The sequence below is a fragment of the Panicum hallii genome, chromosome 9, assembly GCF_002211085.1.
Source record: "Panicum hallii strain FIL2 chromosome 9, PHallii_v3.1, whole genome shotgun sequence".
In the NCBI taxonomy this organism is placed as follows: Eukaryota; Viridiplantae; Streptophyta; class Magnoliopsida; order Poales; family Poaceae; genus Panicum; species Panicum hallii.
Window position 1 is genome coordinate 2,139,719 of NC_038050.1, and position 11,944 is coordinate 2,151,662.

Here is an 11,944-nt window from a genome sequence, read left to right on the forward strand (position 1 = left end):
GCCTCTTCAAAAATTGGAAAAATATTTGCTGTATGACTAATGCAATTTAATCTGATCCTTCTTATCTGCTAGCTCTTTCCTGTAGTCAGTGCATTATCCAAGACATCAAGTACATGAAGACTGAAAGACTTCAAGTTTTATTGCAGATATCACAAACTGCGAATTAAAACATGCTAACGCCTGAAAGTAAAGAGAAGCAATCATCCACATGTTACAATTTATAGTTATATATTCCCACCGTCCCAAATTATTAGTTATTTTAGCTTTTCTAGATTCATAAGCTTTGCTATACACCTAGACATAATATAATATGTAGGTACATAGAAAAACTATAAATCTAGAAAAGCCAAAACAACTAATAATTTGGGACGGAGGGAGTTGATCAAGACAGTCGATGTTACAGTTAAAAGGAAACACTCACCGTACAGCTATAACAGGCAAGGCTACACTCGCTATTCTCACGCGAGAACTAGTTCAGTATCTTCTCTCTGGCATCTGTATTCAAAACATACAGGTTACAACATACAGCATGTATCTGATTCTGGAATGGACCCCGCCAATTTTGCTTCCTTGCCGATTAGTACGGCATGAACAATATCGCGCTTTACAGAAATTTAAGCCTCGGAATGGACAAGTTACATGCATGATGAGTATTTCGCACTACTCGCCTTCAGTGAAACAGTGTCTCTTCATTTCAAAACTCTAATTGGGTATATAGGTAATGTATATGGGCCTCCATGGGCCACAATACTCCAACATCCCCCCCACCCCCCCGCAGTCTGAACAACCGGCGCAGCGGTGTTCAAGACTGGACAAGAAGAGAGTACAAGGGCAAATACCCCCCCCTCCGCAGCCACAACTAGCCACCGGCTACGTTGAGGCTGGATCGAAACTCCGAGAAGGTCGAGGAGGGCAGCCCCTTGGTGAAGATGTCAGCAAACTGGGAGGTAGTCGGGACGTGAAGGACCCGTACATCGCCGATTGCGACTCTGTCGCGCACGAAGTGTAGGTCAATCTCCACGTGCTTTGTCCGCTAATGCTGGACGGGGTTGGTGGAGAGATACACGGCGCTGACGTTGTCGCAGTAGACGAGCGTGCTCTTGGCGAGCGGGCTGTGGAGCTCCGCCAAGAGCTGCCGTAGCCAGGACGCCTCCGCTACGCCGTTAGCGACAGCCCGGTACTCCGCCTCGGCACTGGAGCGAGAGACCACCGGCTGCCGCTTGGACGACCAGGAGACCAGGTTACCGCCCAGGAAGACGGTGTAGCCGTCGCGCCGGGCAGCCAGCCCAGTCAGCGTCGGTGTAGACCACCAGCTCAGCAGAAGACGAGCGGTGAAGTACCAAGCCGAGGTCCACAGTGCCACGGACGTAGCGGAGGAGACGCTTCAGCGCAGCAAGGTATGACTCCCGGGGATCATGCATATGGAGACAGACCTGCTGGACAGCGTAGGTGAGGTCCGGCCTGGTGAAGGTGAGGTACTGCAAAGCACCAGCCAGACTCCGGTAGGCAGTAGGATCAGCCACCGGATCACCTAGATCAGCGGACAGCTTCGCCTAAGTGTCGACAAGAGTGGAGCAGGGCTTGCAATCAATCATTCCAGCCCGCTCCAGGATATCGAGTGCGTACTGCCGCTGGTGCATGAGAAGACCAGACGGGCGAGGCTCAACAGTGACGCCCAAGAAGTGGTGGAGCTGACCGAGATCCTTCATAGCAAACTCCTGCTGCAGAGAGGAGATGACACTCTGAAGCAACTGCTGACTGGAGGCGGTGAGCACAATGTCATCAACGTAGAGCAGCAGATAGGAGGTCTCATCCCCTCGGCGGTAGACGAAGAGAGACGTGTCAGACTTGGCCTCGGTGAACCCCAATGTCAGCAAGAACGTGGCGAACCGAGAGTACCAAGCCCGAGGAGCCTGCTTCAGCCCATAGAGAGACTTGTTGAGCCGGCAGACCATATCCGGACGACTCGAATCCACAAATCCCGCTGGCTGAGAGCAGTAGACGGTCTCTAACAGAGTGCCGTGAAGAAACGCATTCTTCACGTCCAGTTGGTGCACAGGCCAGGAGCGCGAGAGCGCAAGCGACAGGACAGTGCGCACCGTAGCAGGCTTCACGACTGGGCTGAAAGTCTCATCATAGTCCACACCAGGCCGCTGGGTGAACCCCCGGAGAACCTAGCGAGCCTTGTAGCGCTCCAGTGTGCCATCAGCCTGACGCTTATGCATCCCGATCCACTTGCCAGTCACCACATTGCAACCAGACGGACGCGGCACGAGGTCCCACGTCTGGTTGGCAAGAAGAGCCGTGTACTCCTCTTCCATCGCGCGACGCCAGTGAGGATCCGCCAAGGCGTCGCGGACAGAGGAGGGTATCAGAGAGACCCGCGGCTCTCCCTCGGCGGCGGAGAGAGTCGTGGCCTGAGACGCCATGCACCGAGTCACCATGGGATGGAGATGCCGAGGATCCCGATGGATGACTGGCGGGTGGTATACCTCCGGCTCGGCCCGAGAGGGAGCCGGACGAGGCGGCGGTGGCGTCGCAGGAGCCTCCGGAGCAGGAGGTGGCGCCAGTGGCGGCGAAGAACGGCGCCGGTACACCTGTACCGGCTCAGCGTACCGCTGTGGTGTCCGGGCCGGCGCCGAGCGATGCCGGTACACCTGCACAGGCTGGGCATACCGTGCAAGTGCACGTGAAGGCACCGGGGCCGCGCGCGGCGCGACCGGAGGTCCGGGGACCGCGCGTGGCACGACTGCGGGCACCGGGGCCGCGCTCGACGCAGCAGGGATCACCGGAGACGGTGCCGGCGTGCCGGGGAAACCTGCAGGGAAAGGACAGACAGGTAACGGTGGCTGAACCACCGGGTCAGTCGGAAACAGAGTCTCCAGCTCGGGGTCAGGAGAAGGTGTAGAGGAGGTAGAGTAGGGAAAATCCGACTCGTCAAAGATGACGTGTTGGGAGATCAGAACGCGGCGAGAGGTGAGGTCAAGGCATCGACACCCCTTGTGGTCAGGGGAGTACCCGAGGAACACACAACGAGTCGAGCGGGGCGCCAGCTTGTGAGAAGTGGTGGCGGAGGTGTTAGGGTAACACGCACACCCGAAGACCCGGAGGTGGTCGTAGCGAGGAGGGGTACCGAAGAGAGCGTGGTGTGGAGTGGGAGCAGGAGAAGCAGTGGACGGGAGACGGTTAAGCAGGTAGGTGGCGGTGTGGAGGCTCTCAGCCCAGAAGTGCGGGGACAGAGAGGCCTGGATCAGAAGGGTGCGCACGACGTCGTTCGTCGTGCGAATCATCCGCTCAGCCTTGCCGTTCTGAGGGGAGGTATACGGACAGGACATACGCAGCTGAACACCCCGAGACAGGAAGAAGGACCGGGAGGTGGAGTTATCGAACTATCGCCCGTTGTCACACTGGACGGCCTTAACTGTGAGGCCGAACTGAGTGTACACCCAGGCAAAGAAGTGGAGGAGGGTGGGGAAGGTCTCAGACTTGGCGCGCAAAGGAAAAGTCCAAGAGTAATGAGAAAAATCATCAACAATGACCAGATAATATTTATAACCAGACATGCTGAGTACAGGAGATGTCCACAGGTCACAGTGAATCAGATCAAAAGCATGCGCAGCATGCAAAGAGGAAGAAGAAAACGGAAGTCTAACATGACGACCTAACTGGCACGCATGACAGAGGTGCTCAGCAGGAGCCTTAGTACAAGGAGCATCGGTACTACGGCTGAGCTGAACCAAAACGTCGCGGCCGGGGTGACCAAGCTGGCGGTGCCAGGTGGTGGAAGAAGGTGTCACGGCAAAAGCAGCAGACAGAGAAGCCGAAGGCGAGGCAGCGGAAGCAGGAAGCCGAAGGGTGTAAAGGGGCCCCGGACTGTCACATCGGAGAAGTGGACGTCGGGAAGCCGAATCCTTCACAGTAAGACCAGAGGAGTCAAATTCGATAGAACAGGAGTTGTCAGCAGTAAACTGGCGAACGGAAAGAAGGTTGTGAACCATTCGAGGAGCAACAAGAACATTAGGAAGATGAGGAGCAAAACCCACGGCGGTGATAGGAAGGCAAGACCCATCACCAACCATGATAGAAGAAGGACAAGAGGGGTGTGGGGGTCGGACAGAAGAGAGGATACCGGCATCAGGAGTGATGTGGAACGAGGCACCCGAGTCGGCGATCCACTCGATGCGGGCCGGCGGTTTCAGACCCATGGTGCTAAAGGACTGCGCCAGAGCAGCCTGGTCCCACCCCCCAGGCCAAGTCGGCTGTTGGCTAGGCTGAGCGGGCGGGGTCCAGGCCGGCGCGAAGAATGGAGCAGCACCAATGAACATGGCCACCGGCTGGAGCTGAGGACGAAGCCCCCCTGCCGGACCCTGGAGCGGCCACAGCGAGATGCGCCCTGACCAGGGGTTGCTGAAGGATGGCCAGGGCGTAGCTCCAGGGGCAGGGGCAGGAGCGGGAGCCGAGGTCGGTGCGCCCCAACGGCCCCCACCGGTACCGGTATCCCCAGGAGCAGGGCCACCAGTGCCACCACCACCACCAGTGCGACCACCACCACCCCGTCGCCGGCGACGTCCACGCCCCCCCCCCTCCTCAGGCCTGCCCGGCGGGAGCAACCCCAAGGAGGAAGGTGGCAGGAGCAGCGGAGGAGGCCGGTGGAGCAGCAATGAGCGCGGCGGGGCTGGGTGAGAAGGATCCGGGCGCGAGGCCCCTGGTGATCTCCTCAAGGGCGAGGTCGTCCCGGACCTGCAGGAAGGTGGGAAAGGGCCTCTGGCGGGTGATCCAGCACTTCAGGTGGTCGTAGGTGCTGCTCAGGCCCCGTAGGACATTAAGCACCAAGACCCGATCAGACACCGGATCCCCGAGGTCGTGAAGAGCATCAGCCATGCTCTTCATCCGCCGGCAGTACTCACCGACGGAGAGGTCCCCCTGGACGAAGGTGCGGAAAGTGGCGTCGAGCTGGAGGGCGCGGTACTCGGCGTTGCCGAGGAACTGCCCCTCGAGCGCCACCCAAGCCTGCCGCGCAGTGCCGCCGTGGGACTTGACGAGGTCCTGAAGATCTAGGGAAATGGTCCCGAAGATCTAGGACAAGGCGACACTGTCGAGACGCAGCCACGCCACGTCCCGCGCCTCGATCGGCGAGTTGACGAGGACGTGGTCATCGAGGGCGTAGCGGCGGAGGGTGAGGAGGACCTGGTCCCGCCAGCGGCCGTAGGAGGAGGACGCGGGGTCGAGGAGGACGGAGACCAGGGCCCTGATGTTCTGGACGCCGGCAGCCTGGAGGTGGAGCTGTGCGACCATGGGGTCGGTCAGGTCGTACCGGGCTCCAGACTCAACGGGCGGGGCCTGGAAGGAGGAGGTGCCGAGCTCAGGGTCGACGAGCTGGCCGGAGGAGATGCGGAGGTAGCGCTCCGCCTCGGCGACCCGGAGAGCGAGGGCGTCGGCCGTGGCGCGCTCGTGTTCCCAGGCAAGGGCTACCGCATGGACCCGCTCCTGGGCCGCCGAAGCCTCCGACTTGGCGGCGAGGAGGGCCGCGGCGAGAGCGGCGTCGGCCTGCTGTCCACGGAAGGCGGCGGCGGAGAGCGGCCCATCCTCGGGCGCCATCCCGAGGCCAGAACGTGCAACAACGGCGGCGGCGGGATCGGCGCCCGCGGCCGGCAGCAGCCGCACAGCGGCCTGCAGGGCGGCCGGATCGGCGCCCGCGGCCTGCAGCAGCTGCGCAGCGGCCCGCAGGGCGGCCGGATCGACGGCGGCGCGCGGCTGGGGTTCCACAGCCCCGGCGCCCGCGCAAGCAGCAGCGGCGGCAGGGGCGGTGTCGGGCAGCAAGGGACCCAGGGCGGCAGGAGCCCGGAGCAGAGGGAACGCGGTGGCGCCCGCGGCGGCGCCCGCGGCGAGGACCAGCCCGACGGCAGGAAAACCGGGCGGCGGCAGCCCGACGCCGGCGGCCCAGGCGCCCGCAGCGGCGCAAGCGGGAGCAAAGGAGGGGGAGGAAGATTAGAGGGGAGGGAAGGAGGAGAGGGGAGGAGGAGGGCCAGCCGCCGGCCATGGTGGCCGGCGGCGGCGGCAGCGGCGGCGGGCTGGAGGGGAGGAGGAGGAGACCTGGCTCTATACCATGAAACAGTGTCTCTTCATTCCAAAACCCTAATTGGGTATATAGGTAATGTACATGGGCCTCCATGGGCCACAATACTCCAACATTCAGCAGTAGTTAACATTTCTCATCTGTAATGTGGGCAGTAGCACGCGATGTCATGATTGATGAATGCTCTGTTTTCAGCTCTACTCATTTCTGAAGTGACAAAAACAATAGAAATCAGCATTGGCGCAGGATAGAGGAACTTCAGCATGATAAAAAGGCGCTGTTAAAAACTCCACGGTCAACAGAAGATCGTCACATGAGGTGCGCACCAGCCGTGTCTCGGTCACAACTATTCCACGTGCCCATGTAATTGTCACAATTTTATCTGCAGTCATAGTTCTTGACTCATGTCATATACATGCTGTTGATGGAACGATGGCATCTTAATTCGACGGAATGAAGCACAGCGATCTTTCTTCAAAGGGATCAGTTTACCTGAAAATAAACTGCCTATGATCCAGCTTGCTGGCTGCAAGGAAAAATGGGGATCAGATGCATGAAAATGGTAAATTGTGTATAAAACCATTCAAATAATAAAAGCATTGTCTTGGTTTTCCTGGCAATATCAAAGCAAAGCCTAAAGCCTTTCAGATGACCACTGTTTTTTTTCTTCATAAAGGTCAACTATGCGAATGACTAATATAATTGGTCAAAATGTTTGTGACAAGTTATATTTCTGCACCTACCTACACAGATAGGATGCAGACATATAAAAAATTAAGTCGACACCATCAAGCTACAGTTGTTCTAGGTTCAATTCTTATATCGAGAACGGGCGTGGTACATTAAACATTGAACTAACCGCTGTCTTTATGCCATGTTCCAAGCCGCAATGGCTTAGATGACGAGATGCACTAGCTTGACTTGCAACAAGAATGATTCCATGTGATGTACTTCCCTCCTTCAAGCTTTGAACTAATCCCTGAAGAGATACAAAAACTTGCCCACCTCCATGCTGTGTAAAATAAATGATATTAGAAGCTATACCACCCGAATGATCACTGGAATGAAAATTAGGTTCCTCTCAAAAACTGAAGTGAAATATAAGAAGTATCACATTTCACACAATGGGGATACCCTTTGACTGCCAGGCCTCAAACTTAGTGGTTTGTTGTTTTACGGATGAAACATACCTTTATAATGTTGGAAAATTTTGAACAGAAGCTGATTTTGCCGTGGATCAAGAATCCTACTCCATCAAATATCAATGTGCTGCATTTTGGTTGGAATGAATGGCCAAATGCTGAAGTATGCTTCTGAGCATTCCTTTGTCGAATTAAATACCTAGCAGAAGGATATAATAGCAAATGTTGAGCATCAGGGATGAAGATTCATACCATATCAAAAAAAGGTTTTGACAAAAAATTTCATACTTGCAGCATGAAAATTAAACAAATGCTTAATTATGCCGGTGTTACAAAACCATTTTGGATCCATAACATAACTGCTAGGTAGCCTATGATGGTTGACATAACCAAATTAAGTTAGAATGGTCAGGCCCGTTAAATATGACAATGTCTTTCACTTAGAATAGTTTGGCTTGAAATTACAAGAAAAGGAAAGAAAAGAAGCATGTAAGCCTTTGAGGTACTACACAGAAACATTAAAGGACGGCACAAATCATAGAGGTCATAAGTTTGACTTGAATACTACAAAGCTATGGAACAATGAATGTTCATGAATAAAGATGAAATAGAAATCCAATAGACTATTTTTCATAAGATAGGCATCATACAATTAGTGTACAGTAGCATCTAACAACATATAGTGATGCTAGATTTCGCCTTACTTTCCAGGTGGCAACAGGACACCAGCTTGAAGAGAATCAAAGAACCAATTGGGATTCAACATCCAGGCATCGATAGCACAGCCATATAAGAACTTAGCTGTTGATACCTGATGCAACAAATGCCTGGAACTATTAATGCAGTGCGGTACACATGGACAATTTTATCTGACTATATTATCACGATTCCTACATTTTGTAACTATAAAAGACACATAATAACAAATAGATGGCACCAAAAAACTGAAAGGTAAATATATAGCAAACCTTTTTAGGGGAAAGTACAATGGGAGGCTTCCAGCTTGGAAACTCATCCATGTTCTTTCGTTTATCAAGTGAAAAGGGTGGAACTTTAGAAAGAACATAGCCTCCACATTTTCGTATTAGAGACTCAATCTCTTTTTCCTTCTGATTAGGAAACCCAGTCAACATAAACTCAACTCCTTGAAATGTGGCTTCTCTATTATCAATGTCCTCTCTGGTCTCAAGTGTCTCTTCTCTTCTACTATCTGATCCTGCAAGGATTCACAAGTGAGGATTACCAGAAGGAACTAGTGTTTTTCTGGGTACAACTCTCAGGATATATCAGGGTATCTCTACCAAAAGACTGGAAACTGATTGTAAAAAAGAAAAACTCACGACTGAATCTGGATTTAGCAGGCACCCTTCTATTGCTCTTGGTCCTTCTGCTACTAAGTTTTGCTTCCGAAAATTGGACCCTTTTTCTTTTAAGGCATTGTTTACCAGCATTCAAATTCACTGCTGATCGACAGACCTGTTGCTCTCTGATTTGATCCTCATTGTCATCCTGAGGATAATATGGCTTCTTCTTAACCTTAGAAAAGTATTGCAAACTTTCAGTTTTGACATTATTTTCTATGAATTGCTTAGCTGCTTGCACTTGCTGTATATTTTTATTTAAAGTAATGGGTGTGAATTTCTCCTGCCGATAAACTGTCAAATGAGCATCAAAATTTGAAGTACTTCCCAATATGTTTGACTTAGGTGATATTGTGCTAAAAGGCCTCAGTGAACTATATATCCTTCGCCTGAATGGAACATCAGGCTCAAGTGATTTAACTAAAGGCGTGCAAGATGGACCAGCCTCTCCATCCAGGTCTTGCATCCTAGGATGCATAAATCCTTTTTCTTCTCCTTTACCAAGTTCTCTTTCAGGAGCCAGACAAGTGGGACTTTCATAGCCTTCACTCTTTTTGCACACAGGAGCCTGGTCACTGGGACCTTCATCGCAAGATATGCTGCATGGAACAATGGAACATAGAGGATCCACATGCGACATGCTCGAACATACTACTTGACAACACACCTCTTCAGTTTCAGCACCATGATTTTCTTCACAGGAACCTTCAGTTCTGCAATAAAAAGATGCTCTTGAAGATGCTGCAATTTCCATTGATGATGCTCTAGATGTAGGACAGCACTCATCAATGCTAATTGACTCAGAAATAAAGCTAGTTTCTTCCTCAAACAAACCCTTTACATGCTTCTTTGTACCAACATTCATCTGTGCAGAAACTCTCCCAACATCCTGAAATAAATGTATGTTTGTAAGGAGAAGATGAAAGTGAAATGAGAAAAATACATCACTTGATAAAGTTTATTATCATGTTTTGCATTGATACCACATGATAACAAAAAAAAAAGGATTTGTAACAAAGTTACCTTATGAATATTTTGATATGTTACTAGAGCCCCCGAGGCTCCATGCATAGCAGCATTGTTTTCAGTTGACGCCTGGAGGCCAGTTTTCTTATTTCTTGAGCATGAAAATGTTTTACCTAGAACTGCTTGCTTTAGAGAATCTGAGCATGGAGTTGGTTCATTTGGTAGCACATCAGCTGACTGATTAGTTGGGAAAGAATCAGATACATGGTCATCACTATCAGCATTTTGGCTATTGCATCTTTTATTTTGCTTCTCAGATGAACAACTCGCTAAGATGTGTGCATCTGCATCACATGGGGGATAATTAGGATGGGAGTTTTGTTGCTTCAAAACACCTGTGTTCTGGTCTTGAGATGGACGAACCGTATGAACAAGAGACAGGCCAATATCTTGAAATACACCAACCATTTCAGCATCATCTAATTCTGTGAGCCAATCAGTCTCGTCAAGATCATTTCCTGAGGATCCACAAGCATGTTCTGTCTCCTCAAAGTAAAATTGTTTCCGGGCTTCTTTCACATGTAGAGCAGCTTCTATGGCGGCTGCAGCCAATTTATCAGACTGAGAATCATCAAGTATCATCTCTGCGATAACCATGGCCTCAGATGCAGCAATAGATAGTTCAATCGCATCATTTACATCAGCATTACGGAGCCTCCGAATGTCAACCTTTCCTCCAGAGACATCATGTCTTTTATGTCTGTTTGCATCAAGTGGTTTACGGATTGCCTTGCTAGTCACTTTAAAGACTTCTGTCGGACTATCAGCTTGAGGATCTTTACCCTCGAACTGATTCTGAGATACAGCATTGACCTCTTGCTTTTGACCATCTGCAAAAAAGTCCTCTGATGGACCTTTGAGCGTACCAGAGTTTTGCATCTGAGTATTAGTATTGCTTTCAGCTGGGGAGGGTTCTGCAGTACTTTCTGAAGAAAGGCGCAAAGAGAAAGGTAGTGCCTGTAGAGGGGAAGTGAGACATTATAACACTGCAACACAAAAAGATTTAATATGTGCTGTAGAGAGCAAGTACATAATTCATCTATCATCAACCCACATTAGCTAATATGCAATCCAACAAGGTGAAAAGCAATCAGTCAGTATGTGATCAAAAGGAACTTAGAAGTCAACTTCATGAAATTAGCAATAGACATCACACTACAAAAGTTACATGCATGTTTTGGATTGAACAGACATCAGCAGCAGAGATGAAAATGTAGTGGAAAACCAAAAACAAATTCTATTTCTCCCTTCACGAACTTGCGAAACAGATATAGGTAGATAGATTGAGAAAGGTTGCACTCAAGGAACGAAAGACTATTATCTCAAGTTTGATATTTACGCAGGACTGAATGCTCGTATACTATTACAATAGCACTATCAAGGATGAATTGCTCAAAGTAAAGAGGAATGGCATCTTAATCTTACATTGCTGCTGATTGGTGTAATTCCAGCCATCTCCTCATCTCCTGACAAGCGCAAGATGAACCCACTGTAACCAGCAGCATTCACCCTGGCATTCTGACGCTCCTGTGCAGGATCTCCAATAAACACACAGTTCTGCAACTCAAGGAAGAGACCCAAACATCAGATCACAACTGACCGATATTCAGACTGGATTTCACTATTGCCGTTTCCAATCAAATAGGATCTTTTGCTTTGATTTTAAGAACCCCAGCGATCAAAGTAACAACTCGGAATCGACAAATCTAGCCCAATTAATGCATAAATAAGAGGAGCGCACCTGACAAGAAGGCGATGAAACGCCTGTACTGTGAGTCCGGTGTTCGCCGACCGGCGGCGGCCGATGAGGCTGAAGCCAAGGCGGGAGCCAAGCAATATCCTGAAAAACTCGAAGCAACACGGAATGGTTGTCAGAAACGGAATCGTTCCCCAAGTACCCATCCTGTTCAAGAGCTATACCCTATCCACGTGCAGGGGAAAATTACAAGCACTCAACCATTCGGCCCAGAAGGGGTGGGGAGCTGGGGCGGGGTGGGGAGCGCTACCTCGGAGAACCGCGGGGAGTGGTAGCCGCAGGTCGACATGGCGGCCGGACCGGACAGTCGCCGCCGCCAGGGGAGGGAGGGGCGCAAGCGGCGGGAGGGTCTTCTCGTTTCCTTCAGTTTTTTTAATAAACTATTGATTTACAAAATCTCTCCCCGCCACCTCTCTCTCTCTCTCTCTCGGTTTCGCGCCAGAATCCACCTGCCTACCGATTAACTGGTGGGCCCGACGCTAGACCTTGCCATCAGTTTTTTTCCCTGGTCTGTTTTCTCGCTGGCCGAGTGCCCGTTTTCACTAAACCATGTCTGTGTTCAGGTTCTCTCTTGTTAGATGTT

The 11,944-nt window shown here is 51.2% G+C and overlaps 1 protein-coding gene across 7 annotated transcripts; it reads right to left on the bottom strand.

The window, feature by feature from the left end:
- Window positions 1–482: 482 nt before the first annotated feature.
- Window positions 483–11,747, bottom strand: LOC112876682. Of its 7 annotated transcripts, XR_003225357.1 has the most exons (13): window positions 11,612–11,747; window positions 11,347–11,445; window positions 11,031–11,162; window positions 9,603–10,562; window positions 8,559–9,468; window positions 8,187–8,434; window positions 7,923–8,029; window positions 7,267–7,417; window positions 6,936–7,088; window positions 6,569–6,602; window positions 6,403–6,458; window positions 6,191–6,283; window positions 483–668 (listed from the first exon to the last, which is right to left on the bottom strand). XR_003225357.1 is itself a non-coding variant. In XM_025940847.1 (12 exons), the coding sequence occupies exons 1-12, from the start codon at window positions 11,648–11,650 to the stop codon at window positions 6,278–6,280; spliced, it is 2,895 nt and encodes a 964-aa protein (XP_025796632.1). In that variant the 5' UTR covers window positions 11,651–11,747; the 3' UTR covers window positions 6,123–6,277. The 7 variants fall into 7 exon arrangements, 4 of the variants coding, with proteins under 4 accessions (XP_025796632.1, XP_025796630.1, XP_025796629.1 ...); XR_003225356.1 differs by having other exon boundaries at window positions 6,403–6,602; XM_025940847.1 differs by lacking the exon at window positions 483–668 and having other exon boundaries at window positions 6,123–6,283.
- Window positions 11,748–11,944: the final 197 nt, after the last annotated feature.